Source organism: Coregonus clupeaformis, unplaced genomic scaffold (assembly GCF_020615455.1).
Source record: "Coregonus clupeaformis isolate EN_2021a unplaced genomic scaffold, ASM2061545v1 scaf0015, whole genome shotgun sequence".
NCBI lineage: Eukaryota > Metazoa > Chordata > Actinopteri > Salmoniformes > Salmonidae > Coregonus > Coregonus clupeaformis.
Window position 1 is genome coordinate 885,001 of NW_025533470.1, and position 17,325 is coordinate 902,325.

General features: G+C 43.0%; 1 protein-coding gene across 2 annotated transcripts; it reads right to left on the bottom strand.

The window, feature by feature from the left end:
- Positions 1-1,255: 1,255 nt before the first annotated feature.
- si:ch211-274f20.2 (calnexin) lies at positions 1,256-15,547 on the bottom strand. 2 transcript variants are annotated; one of them, XM_041869990.2, is made up of 12 exons: positions 15,480-15,547; positions 15,144-15,205; positions 14,564-14,637; positions 12,252-12,310; positions 5,335-5,476; positions 5,139-5,220; positions 4,146-4,338; positions 3,589-3,854; positions 3,086-3,205; positions 2,852-2,963; positions 2,567-2,640; positions 1,256-1,462 (listed from the first exon to the last, which is right to left on the bottom strand). In XM_041869990.2, the coding sequence occupies exons 2-12, from the start codon at positions 15,201-15,203 to the stop codon at positions 1,394-1,396; spliced, it is 1,251 nt and encodes a 416-aa protein (XP_041725924.2). In that variant the 5' UTR covers positions 15,204-15,205; positions 15,480-15,547; the 3' UTR covers positions 1,256-1,393. The 2 variants fall into 2 exon arrangements, with proteins under 2 accessions (XP_041725924.2, XP_041725925.1); XM_041869991.2 differs by having other exon boundaries at positions 1,256-2,472.
- Positions 15,548-17,325: the final 1,778 nt, after the last annotated feature.

Consider the following 17,325-nt stretch of genomic DNA (forward strand, 5'->3'; position numbering starts at 1 on the left):
CACCTAGTACTACTAAACTACACCTGGAACATCTTATTACCATGGAGATCAGGACGTGGTCTCTCCTGTTCTATATTCTGCTGGGATGGCCTGCTTGTTTAGTTCATCTCCCTCTGTTCTGTTGTTGGGAGAAATTAGATTAGAAAAAAGGTTGATTGCAGAAAAGAGTCTGATGTTACAAATCAATAGACAATATTTAATTACATTAAATAATAGAGTTTATGCTTCTAACCAGATCCCTCCTCTCTTCTCTGATAGGCTACTATCTCCCCTCCTCTGCTATGATAGGCTGACCCTTCCCTTCCCTTTACTCTGATAGGGCGCTTCAGCTCAGCCTCTCGGCCACAGCCTCCATTCTGGTTCCGCCCCCAGGCCTTGACTGAGGAGTTGCAGTACTATAGTTTTACTCTTAGAGTACTGCAGTAGTACTGTACAGAGCTGAGCTTCACCGTGGGACCTGAGGAGTTGCAGTGCTATAGTTTTACTCTTAGAGTACTGCAGTAGTACTGTACAGAGCTGAGCTTCACCGTGGGACCTGAGGAGTTGCAGTACTATAGTTTTACTCTTAGAGTACTGCAGTAGTACTGTACAGAGCTGAGCTTCACCGTGGGACCTGAGGAGTTGCAGTACTATAGTTTTACTCTTAGAGTACTGCAGTAGTACTGTACAGAGCTGAGCTTCACCGTGGGACCTGGCTCGCGCTTGGAAAGGCTTAACGTACCGACAGATAGAAATGTCATGAATAGAACTGACATGCTTCATTACTCTACATGTCAGAGAAGCATGTCTGTTCTATATGCTATATTTCTATCTGAATGACCCCCCCTAACCTCCTCTCTGAGTCACCTCTGAACCTTGACCTCTGATACACTTCCACCGTTTGTCTTTCAATTAAAATCCTATACATTATAATGTAATGCACTGTGACATGCTTCGATATGCTATATTTCTATCTGAATGACCCCCCTAACCTCCTCTCTGAGTCACCTCTGAACCCTGACCTCTGATACACTTCCACCGTTTGTCTTTCAATTAAAATCCTATACATTATAATGTAATGCACTGTGACATGCTTCGTTTTCTTCATATGGTTTATAATCATGGAATGATTAAATTATTCTACATCCAGATTTGGAATTTTAAAAAATCATAAAACGTATTCTGCTGCCTGGATTTCTACAGGACAGGTTTTCTAAATGTCCGATGATTATGGCCACACAGAAAGCCCAAGAGTGATGATACATGAGAAGCAGCCTTCAAGTCAATGACCGTTTTATTTATTTTTTCATTCTAAAACATTTTAATACAGTCCAATATCAGAATATCTTCAGGATGTCTTCTGCGTTCCAGTCAGTGAATGTTGTGTTAGCAGCTTCAGATGTGGAGCACTTCACTAGTGAAGGGAAGGATGTGTGTCCAAGATCACTTTAGTTTTTGTCCCAGGCAGTGTCTCCATGACAACCTGAAGAACGATCCAACACCCTACAGAGAGTTAACAGTCTGAAGAACGCTCCGACACCCTACAGAGAGTTAACAGTCTGAAGAACGCTCCAACACCCTACAGAGAGTTAACAGTCTGAAGAACGCTCTCAGTCATCACGCACACTGGATGCTGTAGAACACGCACCATGTGGACTAGATCTGGTTAGGGTTAGTTAGTCCTCAGGCTGGTTAGGGTTGGTTAGTCCTCAGGCTGGTTAGGGTTGGTTATTCCTCAGGCTGGTTAGGGTTGGTTAGTCCTCAGGCTGGCCAGGGACTAGATCTGGTTAGGGTTGGTTAGTCCTCAGGCTGGCCAGGGACTAGATCTGGTTAGGGTTGGTTAGTCCTCAGGCTGGTTAGGGTTGGTTAGTCCTCAGGCTGGCCAGGGACTAGATCTGGTTAGGGTTGGTTAGTCCTCAGGCTGGTTAGGGTTGGTTAGTCCTCAGGCTGGCCAGGGACTAGATCTGGTTAGGGTTGGTTAGTCCTCAGGCTGGCCAGGGACTAGATCTGGTTAGGGTTGGTTAGTCCTCAGGCTGGTTAGGGTTGGTTAGTCCTCAGGCTGGCCAGGGACTAGATCTGATTAGGGTTGGTTAGTCTTCAGGCTGGCCAGGGACTAGATCTGGTTAGGGTTGGTTAGTCCTCAGGCTGGCTAGGGACTAGATCTGGTTAAGGTTGGTTAGTCCTCAGGCTGGCCAGGGACTAGATCTGGTTAAGGTTGGTTAGTCTTCAGCCTGGTTAGGGTTGGTTAGTCCTCAGGCTGGACAGGGACTAGATCTGGTTAAGGTTGGTTAGTCTTCAGGCTGGTTAGGGTTGGTTAGTCCTCAGGCTGGACAGGGACTAGATCTGGTTAAGGTTGGTTAGTCTTCAGGCTGGTTAGGGTTGGTTAGTCCTCAGGCTGGACAGGGACTAGATCTGGTTAAGGTTGGTTAGTCTTCAGGCTGGTTAGGGTGGTTAGTCCTCAGGCTGGCCAGGGATTGTCAATTGTCACTCATTCTGTAGACAAACACATAAAGACAGATGACATCAGTAATGTCTGTAGAAAGCCATTTAATACATAAAGGTCAGAGGTTAAAGGTCATATCTTCACCTCAACCTCCAGGTCTGACTTCCTCTGAGCCTTCTGAGTCTCTCTCCTCCTGGCGCCCACTCTGCCCACCGCACCTACACAGACATATATTACATCTTGACCGTGTACTGTGTGTGCCTGGCCCCCCCTCTGCCCACCGCACCTACACAGACATATATTACATCTTGACCGTGTACTGTGTGTGCCTGGCCCCCCCTCTACTCACCGCACCTACACAGACATATATTACATCTTGACCGTGTACTGTGTGTGCCTGCAGATACGGGATGTTCATGTGTGTCTCACCATAGTCTGAGAGGCTGGTTGGTCTGTCTGGCTGGTCTCTCTCTGGTTGTCTGTCTGGCTGAGGTTCATCAGACTTCTTATAGTAGTAGTCCTGGTCAGGGGGGCCGAACCTCTGACACATACAGACACATTACTATTGGATTAGTGTCTGTGCGTGTGTCTGTCTGTGTGTGTGTGTGTGTGTGTGTGTGTGTCTGTCTGTGCGTGTGTGTGTGTGTGTGTGTGTGTGTGTACCTTGTCCGGCCACATGTAGCTGATGAAGAGGATGATGGGTAATCCCACGGTGAAGACGTAGACCCCCCAGAGCCAGGGACGAGAGTTAGTCGCTATCAGGAGTCGCTCCAACAGGCCGGGCTGGGAGAACACACACCACACACCACACACCACACACACACACACACACACACATTCACACACACACACACATACATACACACACACACACACACACACACACACACACACACCACACACACACACACATTCACACATACACACATACATACACACACACCACACCACACACACACAACACACACACACACACCACACAACACACACACACACCACACACACACCGCACGGACACACACCACACACACACCACACACACACACCGCACACGCACACACACCGCACACAGACATGCACACGGTTATTTTTGAGTGGAGTATCACAAAGAGAGACGTACATATTGAGAGAGAGAGTGGGGGAGTGAAACAGACAGAGAGACGTACTTGTTTCCGGCCCCATGTGTCCTGTGTCCATCTCTCAGCCAGCTCCAGGTCATCAGTCAACAGGAAGTTGTCAAACATCACTTCCCCCGACAATGACCACAGTTCCAGACCCAGCGCCCCGACTGACCCCGCCCCTAACCCAGACACCGGGGACTCTGGTTGGCTGTCAGAGGATTCTGTGTACTGGACCTCGTCTGTCAGCAGGCGGCCTTGACTGATCAGCGATTGGTCAATGAAAATCTCATACCTGCTGTCTAGATACAATTCTACAAACACACACACACACAGATGTGAGGTTTAGTGTGTAGTATTTAGTGGTTAGGGTGCATACTAACGTAGAGGTAGGGTTTAGTGGTTAGGGTGCATACTAACGTAGAGGTAGGGTTTAGTGGTTAGGGTGCATACTAACGTAGAGGTAGGGTTTAGTGGTTAGGGTGCATACTAACGTAGAGGTTGGGTTTAGTGGTTAGGGTGCATACTAACGTAGAGGTAGGGTTTAGTGGTTAGGGTGCATACTAACGTAGAGGTAGGGTTTAGCGGTTAGGGTGCATACTAACGTAGTGTGTAGAGGTGTGGTTGTCGGTCGGTGAAGTACACTGTCAGGTCATCGGCGGGTTGGGGGGCGTGTATCTCCTGGTTACGGCCGTTGCTAGAGTCCGTTACCCTGACGATGAGATGGAGGCGGTGGCTGGTGCCGCACTTATCAGGACCAAACATCACCGAGTACGGAGTGGACTCACTGAACTGGCTCTACAAACACACACACACACACACAGAGATATACAAACGCACTTTGACACATTCACAAACACGACATCATACAACTGCCTCTATACAATACAACAACAGAACAACAAGCATCATTATAGCTAGAGGTAGATGTTGAGTTGTAGCAGTTAGGTTGACTCACCAGTCGTTAGGTTGACTCACCAGTCGTTAGGGTGACTCACCAGTCGTTAGGGTGACTCACCAGTCGTTAGGTTAACTCACCAGTCGTTAGGGTGACTCACCAGTCGTTAGGGTGACTCACCAGTCGTTAGGTTGACTCACCAGTCGTTAGGTTGACTCACCAGTCGTTAGGTTGACTCACCAGTCGTTAGGTTGACTCACCAGTCGTTAGGTTAACTCACCAGTCGTTAGGGTGACTCACCAGTCGTTAGGGTGACTCACCAGTCGTTAGGTTAACTCACCAGTCGTTAGGGTGACTCACCAGTCGTTAGGGTGACTCACCAGTCGTTAGGTTAACTTACCAGTCGTTAGGGTGACTCACCAGTCGTTAGGTTGACTCACCAGTCGTTAGGGTGACTCACCAGTCGTTAGGGTGACTCACCAGTCGTTAGGTTAACTCACCAGTCGTTAGGTTGACTCACCAGTCGTTAGGGTGACTCACCAGTCGTTAGGGTGACTCACCAGTCGTTAGGTTAACTCACCAGTCGTTAGGGTGACTCACCAGTCGTTAGGGTGACTCACCAGTCGTTAGGTTGACTCACCAGTCGTTAGGTTGACTCACCAGTCGTTAGGTTGACTCACCAGTCGTTAGGTTGACTCACCAGTCGTAGCTGATGGGTCTGAGTCAGCAGTTTGATGTAGGCTCCACTGCACTCTACATCTCTCCCGAACTTCACCTCATACCTGTAACACACACACACACACACACACACACACACACACACACACACACACAGTAGTAAGTAGTTTGATAAAGGCTCAACTGATGTGTGGGCGTGTGTATGTGTGTGTACTCACTGCAGGCAGAGCGGTGTGTGCATGAAGGTGAAGGGTCTGTGAAGGTAAGCAGCGATGGCGTGGTGTTGTCCTGATGACTTCATCACCAGTGCTCTGTTCCCAGGATACATTGCAGCCTCTGGCTCCTCCAACACCCACTGGCCTGGAGGAAACACACAACATTACCTTTAACCCCTAACCCTGACCCTAACCCTAACCTCTGGCTCCTCCAACAGCCACTGACCTGGAGGAAACACACAACATTACCTTTAACCCCTAACCCTAACCCTAACCTCTGGCTCCTCTAATGCCCACTGGCCTGGAGGAAACACACAACATTAACTTTAACCCCTAACCCTAACCCTAAACCCTAACCTCTGGCTCCTCTACTGCCTACTGGCCTGGAGGAAACACACAACATTACCTTTAACCCCTGACCCTAACCCTAACCTCTGGCTCCTCTAATGCCCACTGGCCTGGAGGAAACACACAACATTACCTTTAACCCCTAACCCTAAACCCTAACCCCTAACCTCTGGCTCCTCTAATGCCTACTGGCCTGGAGGAAACACACAACATTACCTTTAACCCCTAACCCTAAACCCTAAACCCTAACCTCTGGCTCCTCTAATGCCCACTGGCCTGGAGGAAACACACAACATTACCTTTAACCCCTAACCCTAACCCTAACCTCTGGCTCCTCTAATGCCTACTGGCCTGGAGGAAACACACAACATTACCTTTAACCCCTGACCCTAAACCCTAACCTCTGGCTCCTCTAATGCCTACTGACCTGGAGGAAACACACAACATTACCTTTAACCCCTGACCCTAACCCTAACCCTAACCTCTGGCTCCTCTAATGCCCACTGGCCTGGAGGAAACACACAACATTACCTTTAACCCCTAACCCTAAACCCTAACCTCTGGCTCCTCTAATGCCCACTGGCCTGGAGGAAACACACAACATTACCTTTAACCCCTAACCCTAACCCTAACCTCTGGCTCCTCTAATGCCCACTGGCCTGGAGGAAACACACAACATTACCTTTAACCCCTAACCCTAACCCTAAACCCTAACCTCTGGCTCCTCTAATGCCCACTGGCCTGGAGGAAACACACAACATTACCTTTAACCCCTGACCCTAACCCTAAACCCTAACCTCTGGCTCCTCTAATGCCTACTGACCTGGAGGAAAACGCATAGTATGAATTTTTTTTTAAAATTAATGTATGCACTCACTAACTGTAAGTCGCTCTGTATAAGAGCGTCTGCTAAATGACTAAAATGTAAATGTAATGACCTTTAACCCGTGAAATATAACCCCTAACCTCAGTGACAGCTCCTGGTCATACGTGCTTCATACACCTGTACCTGCCTATACCATCAAACTGTCAGTCTACCTACCATCGTACTGTCACAGTGTAGTCTACCTACCATCGTACTGTCAGTACTGTCAGTCTACCTACCATCGTACTGTCAGTCTACCTACCATCGTACTGTCAGTACTGTCAGTCTACCTACCATCGTACTGTCAGTACTGTCAGTCTACCTACCATCGTACTGTCAGTACTGTCAGTCTACCTACCATCGTACTGTCAGTACTGTCAGTCTACCTACCATCGTACTGTCACAGTGCAGTATATCTACCATTATACTGGCAGTACTGTCAATCTACCTACCATCATAATGTCAGTTCTGTCAGTTAACCTACCATCGTAAAGCAACACCTCACGGCACAACGCCTCTCCCCTATTTGACCTAGATAGGTTGTGTGTATGTATTGATATGTAGGCTACGTGTGCCTTTTGTAAATACAGTGGGGAAAAAAAGTATTTAGTCAGCCACCAATTGTGCAAGTTCTCCCACTTAAAAAGATGAGAGAGGCCTGTAATTTTCATCATAGGTACACGTCAACTATGACAGACAAATTGAGGAAAAAAAATCCAGAAAATCACATTGTAGGATTTTTTATGAATTTATTTGCAAATTATGGTGGAAAATAAGTATTTGGTCACCTACAAACAAGCAAGATTTCTGGCTCTCACAGACCTGTAACTTCTTCTTTAAGAGGCTCCTCTGTCCTCCACTCGTTACCTGTATTAATGGCACCTGTTTGAACTTGTTATCAGTATAAAAGACACCTGTCCACAACCTCAAACAGTCACACTCCAAACTCCACTATGGCCAAGACCAAAGAGCTGTCAAAGGACACCAGAAACAAAATTGTAGACCTGCACCAGGCTGGGAAGACTGAATCTGCAATAGGTAAGCAGCTTGGTTTGAAGAAATCAACTGTGGGAGCAATTATTAGGAAATGGAAGACATACAAGACCACTGATAATCTCCCTCGATCTGGGGCTCCACGCAAGATCTCACCCTGTGGGGTCAAAATGATCACAAGAACGGTGAGCAAAAATCCCAGAACCACACGGGGGGACCTAGTGAATGACCTGCAGAGAGCTGGGACCAAAGTAACAAAGCCTACCATCAGTAACACACTACGCCGCCAGGGACTCAAATCCTGCAGTGCTAGACGTGTCCCCCTGCTTAAGCCAGTACATGTCCAGGCCCGTCTGAAGTTTGCTAGAGTGCATTTGGATGATCCAGAAGAGGATTGGGAGAATTTCATATGGTCAGATGAAACCAAAATAGAACTTTTTGGTAAAAACTCAACTCGTCGTGTTTGGAGGACAAAGAATGCTGAGTTGCATCCAAAGAACACCATACCTACTGTGAAGCATGGGGGTGGAAACATCATGCTTTGGGGCTGTTTTTCTGCAAAGGGACCAGGACGACTGATCCGTGTAAAGGAAAGAATGAATGGGGCCATGTATCGTGAGATTTTGAGTGAAAACCTCCTTCCATCAGCAAGGGCATTGAAGATGAAATGTGGCTAGGTCTTTCAACATGACAATGATCCCAAACACACCGCCCGGGCAACGAAGGAGTGGCTTCGTAAGAAGCATTTCAAGGTCCTGGAGTGGCCTAGCCAGTCTCCAGATCTCAACCCCATAGAAAATCTTTGGAGGGAGTTGAAAGTCCGTGTTGCCCAGCGACAGCCCCAAAACATCACTGCTCTAGAGGAGATCTGCATGGAGGAATGGGCCAAAATACCAGCAACAGTGTGAAAACCTTGTGAAGACTTACAGAAAACGTTTGACCTGTGTCATTGCCAACAAAGGGTATATAACAAAGTATTGAGTTAGACTTTTGTTATTGACCAAATACTTATTTTCCACCATAATTTGCAAATAAATTCATTAAAAATCCTACAATGTTATTTTCTGGAAAAAAAATTCTCAATTTGTCTGTCATAGTTGACGTGTACCTATGATGAAAATTACAGGCCTCTCTCATCTTTTTAAGTGGGAGAACTTGCACAATTGGTGGCTGACTAAATACTTTTTTTCCCCACTGTATATATATATATATATATATACAGTGGGGAAAAAAAGTATTTAGTCAGCCACCAATTGTGCAAGTTCTCCCACTTAAAAAGATGAGAGAGGCCTGTAATTTTCATCATAGGTACACGTCAACTATGACAGACAAATTGAGAATTTTTTTTCCAGAAAATAACATTGTAGGATTTTTAATGAATTTATTTGCAAATTATGGTGGAAAATAAGTATTTGATCACCTACAAACAAGCAAGATTTCTGGCTCTCACAGACCTGTAACTTCTTCTTTAAGAGGGTCCTCTGTCCTCCACTCGTTACCTGTATTAATGGCACCTGTTTGAACTTGTTATCAGTATAAAAGACACCTGTCCACAACCTCAAACAGTCACACTCCAAACTCCACTATGGCCAAGACCAAAGAGCTGTCAAAGGACACCAGAAACAAAATTGTAGACCTGCACCAGGCTGGGAAGACTAAATCTGCAATAGGTAAGCAGCTTGGTTTGAAGAAATCAACTGTGGGAGCAATTATGAAGAAATGGAAGACATACAAGACCACTGATAATCTCCCTCGATCTGGGGCTCAACGCAAGATCTCACCCCGTGGGGTCTAAATGATCACAAGAACAGTGAGCAAAAATCCCAGAACCACACGGGGGGACCTAATGAATGACCTGCAGAGAGCTGGGACCAAAGTAACAAAGCCTACCATCAGTAACACACTACGCCGCCAGGGACTCATATCCTGCAGTGCCAGACGTGTCCCCCTGCTTAAGCCAGTACATGTCCAGGCCCGTCTGAAGTTTGCTAGAGTGCATTTGGATGATCCAGAAGAGGATTGGGAGAATGTCATATGGTCAGATGAAACCAAAATATAACTTTTTGGTAAAAACTCAACTTGTCGTGTTTGGAGGACAAAGAATGCTGAGTTGCATCCAAAGAACACCATACCTACTGTGAAGCATGGGGGTGGAAACATCATGCTTTGGGGCAGTTTTTCTGCAAAGGGACCAGAACGACTGATCCGTGTAAAGGAAAGACTGAATGGGGCCATGTATCGTGAGATTTTGAGTGAAAACCTCCTTCCATCAGCAAGGGCATTGAAGATGAAACGTGGCTGGGTCTTTCAGCATGACAATGATCCCAAACACACCGCCCGGGCAACGAAGGAGTGGCTTCGTAAGAAGCATTTCAAGGTCCTGGAGTGGCCTAGCCAGTCTCCAGATCTCAACCCCATAGAAAATCTTTGGAGGGGAGTTGAAAGTCCGTGTTGCCCAGCGACAGCCCCAAAACATCACTGCTCTAGAGGAGATCTGCATGGAGGAATGGGCCAAAATACCAGCAACAGTGTGTGAAAACCTTGTGAAGACTTACAGAAAACGTTTGACCTGTGTCATTGCCAACAAAGGGTATATAACAAAGTATTGAGAAACTTTTGTTATTGACCAAATACTTATTTTCCACCATAATTTGCAAATAAATTCATAAAAAATCCTACAATGTGATTTTCTGGATTTTTTTTCCTCATTTTGTCTGTCATAGTTGACGTGTACCTATGATGAAAATTACAGGCCTCTCTCATATTTTTAAGTGGGAGAACTTGCACAATTGGTGGCTGACTAAATACTTTTCATTAGGTTACATGATCACCACAGTAGCCCCACGCGGCTATAAAAATAAATGATGCAATGAAATGGCCATTAAATAACACACAACAGCATGGCATATTTAGATAGCGGAATAGGCCTAAATCATATTTCCTTACTATGTTGCAGCTCAGGCGGTTATTCTAGACAAGGCTCTTCTGTCTTTAACATTCTCACACAAGTCATTTGCTGAAGGCCCAAGCCTATACTATTCCATCTACTGGTATAACGTCGTTATCGAATGCCGTTATAAAACAAGCTCTAGACTTTTATTTTGGGAATGAAAACGGAAGCTGCAAAAAAAACTCTAACCTCTGGGCTAGAATTGCTTGATTGACAAGCTAACTCCGACTAGCTAACTCCGACTAGCTAACTCCGACTAGCTAACTCTGACTAGCTAACTCCGACTAGCTAACTCAGACTAGCTACGTTCGGTTCATGTCCTTTGCAAATGCCACATTCCTGACAAAAGTTTGTAAGTATAAAAAAGATCTGTAACCAAGTAAAGGGAGTCGTAAAGTAAGAATTGAACGTGTAAATATTAATTCATAGTCGTAACATAGGGTTTGAATGTTTACAGATCTAATTTAACGGTTTCATGGCTTTTCTTACGGTCCTAACAATACGCACGTTCAACTCTCTGGCAGCTATCTGCCTCGATACAGTACTGTCAGTCTACCTACCATCGTACTGGCAGTACTGTCAGTCTACCTCCCATCATACTGGCAGTACTGTCAGTCTACCTCCCATCATACTGGCAGTACTGTCAGTCTACCTCCCATCGTACTGGCAGTACTGTCAGTCTACCTCCCATCGTACTGGCAGTACTGTCAGTCTACCTCCCATCGTACTGGCAGTACTGTCAGTCTACCTACCATCATACTGGCAGTACTGTCAGTCTACCTCCCATCGTACTGGCAGTACTGTCAGTCTACCTCCCATCATACTGGCAGTACTGTCAGTCTACCTCCCATCATACTGGCAGTACTGTCAGTCTACCTCCCATCATACTGGCAGTACTGTCAGTCTACCTCCCATCATACTTGCAGTACTGACAGTCTACCTCCCATCAAACTGGCAGTACTGTCAGTCTACCTCCCATCATACTGGCAGTACTGTCAGTCTACCTCCCATCATACTGGCAGTACTGTCAGTCTACCTCCCATCATACTGGCAGTACTGTCAGTCTACCTCCCATCGTACTGGCAGTACTGTCAGTCTACCTCCCATCGTTCTGGCAGTACTGGCAGTCTACCTACCATCGTACTGGCAGTACTGTCAGTCTACCTCCCATCGTACTGGCAGTACTGTCAGTCTACCTCCCATCGTACTGTCAGTCTACCCCATCATACTGGCAGTACTGTCAGTCTACCTCCCATCGTACTGGCAGTACTGTCAGTCTACCTCCCATCATACTGGCAGTACTGTCAGTCTACCTCCCCATCATACTGGCAGTACTGTCAGTCTACCTCCCATCATACTGGCAGTACTGTCAGTCTACCTCCCATCATACTGGCAGTACTGTCAGTCTACCTCCCATCATACTGGCAGTACTGTCAGTCTACCTCCCATCATACTGGCAGTACTGTCAGTCTACCTCCCATCATACTGGCAGTACTGTCAGTCTACCTCCCATCATACTGGCAGTACTGTCAGTCTACCTCCCATCATACTGGCAGTACTGTCAGTCTACCTACCATCATACTTGCAGTACTGTCAGTCTACCTCCCATCATACTGGCAGTACTGTCAGTCTACCTACCATCATACTGGTTGTACTGTCAGTCTACCTACCATCATACTGGCAGTACTGTCAGTCTACCTACCATCATACTGTAAGTACTGTCAGTCTACCTACCATCATACTGTCACAGTGTAGTCTACTTACCATCGTATTTGAGAGCCTCAGCATTTGTCTCTTTCACAGCCTTGGACAGGACCCATCTCCTGTAACACACGGTACACATTGTTTTACTGATACGCCATTACTAATATTACTAAGACATTACTATTACTAACTACTATTACTAACTACTATTACTAACTACTATTACTAACTACTATTACTAACTACTATTACTAAGACATTACTATTACTAAGACATTACTATTACTAACTACTATTACTAACTACTATTACTAACTACTATTACTAACTACTATTACTAAGACATTACTATTACTAAGACATTACTATTACTAACTACAATTACTAACTACTATTACTAACTACTATGACTAACTACTATGACTAAGACATTACTATTACTAACTACTATTACTAACTACTATTACTAACTACTATTACTAAGACATTACTATTACTAACTACTATTACTAACTACTATTACTAACTACTATGACTAATACATTACTATTACTAACTACTATTACTAACTACTATGACTAAGACATTACTATGACTAACTACTATTACTAACTACTATTACTAACTACTATTACTAAGACATTACTATTACTAACTACTATTACTAACTACTATTACTAACTACTATTACTAACTACTATTACTAACTACTATTACTAACTACTATTACTAAGACATTACTATTACTAACTACTATTACTAACTACTATTACTAACTACTATTACTAAGACATTACTGTTACTAACTACTATTACTAACTACTATTACTAACTACTATGACTAACTACTATTACTAACTACTATTACTAACTACTATTACTAACTACTATTACTAACTACTATGACTAAGACATTACTATTACTAACTACTATGACTAACTACTATTACTAACTACTATTACTAACTACTATTACTAACTACTATTACTAACTACTATTACTAAGACATTACTATTACTAACTACTATGACTAACTACTATTACTAACTACTATTACTAACTACTATTACTAACTACTATGACTAACTACTATTACTAACTACTATTACTAACTACTATTACTAACTACTATTACTAAGACATTACTATTACTAAGACATTACTATTACTAACTACTATTACTAACTACTATTACTAACTACTATGACTAACTACTATTACTAACTACTATTACTAACTACTATGACTAACTACTATTACTAACTACTATGACTAACTACTATTACTAACTACTATTACTAACTACTATTACTAAGACATTACTATTACTAAGACATTACTATTACTAACTACTATGACTAACTACTATTACTAACTACTATTACCAACTACTATTACTAACTACTATTACTAACTACTATTACTAACTACTATGACTAACTACTATTACTAACTACTATTACAAACTACTATTACTAACTACTATTACTAAGACATTACTATTATTAAGACATTACTATTACTAACTACTATTACTAACTACTATTACTAACTACTATTACTAAGACATTACTATTACTAACTACTATTACATCTACTATTACTAACTACTATTACTAACTACTATTACTAAGACATTACTATTACTAACTACTATTACTAACTACTATTACTAAGACATTACTATTACTAACTACTATTACTAACTACTATTACTAACTACTATTACTAACTACTATGACTAACTACTATTACTAACTACTATTACTAACTACTATTACTAACTACTATGACTAAGACATTACTATTACTAACTACTATGACTAACTACTATTACTAACTACTATTACTAACTACTATTACTAAGACATTACTATTACTAACTACTATTACTAACTACTATGACTAAGACATTACTATTACTAACTACTATGACTAACTACTATTACTAACTACTATTACTAACTACTATTACTAACTACTATTACTAACTACTATGACTAAGACATTACTATTACTAACTACTATTACTAACTACTATTACCAACTACTATTACTAACTACTATTACTAACTACTATTACTAACTACTATGACTAAGACATTACTATTACTAACTACTATGACTAACTACTATTACTAACTACTATTACTAACTACTATGACTAATACATTACTATTACTAACTACTATGACTAAGACATTACTATTACTAACTACTATGACTAATACATTACTATTACTAACTACTATGACTAAGACATTACTATTACTAACTACTATGACTAATACATTACTATTACTAACTACTATTACTAAGACACTACGATATGGTGAATGTACTGTGCAGATTTAAACAGATCACATGTCACCTGTCTAGAGGACCTGAGTCGAATGTCTCTGCAAAATGTGCTTCTTCTGGAACCTGAACACATCTGTAGATAGCCTGAGAGAGAGAGAGCGAGAGAGAGAGAGAGAGAGAGAGAGAGAGAGAGAGAGAGAGAGAGAGAGAGAGAGAGAGAGAGAGAGAGAGAGAGAGAGAGAGAGAGAGAGAGAGAGAGAGAGAGAGAGAGAGAGAGAGAGAGATAAACAACAGTTAATAGGTTAAAAGTGTAGTTAGAGTAAAGAGGTCAGTGTCACATCAGTTAATAAAACACCTACTGCAGAACAGCACTCAGGGTGAAACACTACAGTAACACTTATATAATGGCACAGGTAGTAGAAATGATAGTAATCCAGGTCATATTTCTAGTATGAATGATAGTAATCCAGGTCATATTTCGAGTGTGAATGATAGTAATCCAGGTCATATTTCTAGTGTGAATGATAGTAATCCAGGTCATATTTCTAGTATGAATGATAGTAATCCAGGTCATATTTCTAGTGTGAATGATAGTAATCCAGGTCATATTTATAGTATAAATGATAGTAATCCAGGTCATATTGCCTGACCTGAACTGGACCAGCCGGGGTTAAACACACACAGGCAAGCAGCAGACGGCCCAGCATCATGTCTGTTACACACACAAATACACACACACACACACACACACACACACACACACACACACACACACACACAACATAATCATGTTTCCCTCTCGTCGGTGTGGTTAGCTATTAGATAACAGATACAGAGTCCTATAACCTACAAACACCTCCACTCCAACAAGATACATAATCACCACGTGTGTTAAAATACATACTGGTATCTCTACTAGATAATAGCAGATATTTAGTTGTGAGTGTTTACCTGTTAATACATTTATAATAGTTGTGAGTGTTTACCTGGTCAGACGACGTTCTCAGAGACTGGTGGCTCGGTGGGAAACAGACTTCCTCAAAGCGTTCCTGAGAATTACAGCTGGACTCTGACCCCTCCACTGTCAGCCAGCCGTCTCTTAGCAACCAAGGAGCTTTGTCACCATTACTTCACTAAGGCATTAACAGCAGCAATGCACTGTCGGATTGACATCGGGTACTGAAGTTTCATCTGTATTGGTAATCATTATTGAGTGATGTAAAACCAGTTTCATCTGTATTGGTCGTAAAGTGAGTGTGGAAGAGGTGAAAAAAATATTGTTCTCTATCAGCAATGACAAGCCACCAGGGTCTGACAACTTGGATGGAAAATTGCTGAGGATAATAGTGGACGATATTGCCACTCCTATTTGCCATATCTTCAATTTAAGCCTACTAGAAAGTGTGAGCCCTCAGGCCTGGAGGGAAGCAAAAGTCATTCCCCTACCTAAGAATAGTAAAGCCCCCTTAACTGGCTCAAACAGCCGACCAATCAGCCTGTTACCAACCCTTAGTAAACTTTTGGAAAAAAATGTTTTTGACCAGATACAATGCTATTTTACAGTAAACAAATTGACAACAGACTTTCAGCACGCTTATAGGGAAGGACATTCAACAAGCACAGCACTTACACAAATGACAGATGATTGGCTGAGAGAAATTGATGACAAAAAGATTGTGGGGGCTGTTTTGTTAGACTTCAGTGCGGCTTTTGACATTATCGATCATAGTCTGTTGCTGGAAAAACGTATGTGTTATGGCTTTACACCCCCTGCTATAATGTGGATAAAGAGTTACCGGTCTAACAGAACACAGAGGGTGTTCTTTAATGGAAGCCTCTCCAACATAATCCTGGTAGAATCAGGCATTCCCCAGGGCAGCTGTCTAGGCCCCTTAATTTTTTCAATCTTTACTAACGACATGCCACTGGCTTTGAGTAAAGCCAGTGTGTCTATGTATGCGGATGACTCAACACTATACATGTCAGCTACTACAGCAACTGAAATGACTGCAACACTTAACAAAGAGCTGCAGTTAGTTTAAGAGTGGGTGGCAAGGAATAAGTTAGTACTAAATATTTTAAAAAACTAAAAGCATTGTATTTGGGACAAATCATTCACCAAACCCTAAACCTCCACTAAATCTTGAAAATAAATAATGTGGAAATTGAGCAAATTGAGGAGACTAAACTGCTTGAAGTAACCGTGGATTGTAAACTGTCATGGTCAAAACATATTGACACAACAGTAGCTAAGATGGGGAGAAGTCTGTCCATAATAAAGCGCTGCTCTGCCTTCTTAACAGCACTATCAACAAGGCAGGTCCTACAGGCCCTAGTTTTGTTACACCTGGACTACTGTTGAGTCGTGTGGTCAGGTGCCATAAAGAGGTACTTGGGAAAATTGCAATTGGCTCAGAACAGGGCAGCACGGCTGGCCCTTGGATGTACACAGAGAGCTAACATTAATAATATGCATGTCAATCTCTTCTGGCTCAAAGTGGAGGAGAGATTGACTTCATCACTACTTGTATTTGTGAGAGGTATTGACATGTTGAAAGCACCGAGCTGTCTGTTTAAACTACTAGCTCACAGCTCAGACACCCAAGCATACCCCACAAGTCATGCCACCAGAGGTCTCTTCACAGTCCCCAAGTCCAGAACAGACTATGGGAGGAGCACAGTACTACATAGAGCCATGACTACATGGAACTCTATTCCACATCAAGTAACTGATGCAAGCAGTAGAATCAGATTTCACACGTGGTTTTTGTGTTGTAGATATGTGGTAGTGGAGTAGGGGCCTGAGGGCACACAGTGTGTTGTGAAATCTGT

What these genes read in the sequence shown, in the direction of transcription:
- si:ch211-274f20.2 (XM_041869990.2), bottom strand. Translation starts at nt 15,203, where the DNA reads ATGATGCTGGGCCGTCTGCTGCTTGCCTGTGTGTGTTTAACCCCGGCT. An exon ending in AGACCCATCAGCTACGACTG is followed by an intron (nt 4,339 to 5,138) that starts GTGAGTCAACCT and finishes GTGTGTTTGTAG; the next exon opens with AGCCAGTTCAGTGAGTCCAC. An exon ending in AGTCAGACCTGGAGGTTGAG is followed by an intron (nt 1,463 to 2,566) that starts GTGAAGATATGA and finishes ATCGTTCTTCAG; the next exon opens with GTTGTCATGGAGACACTGCC.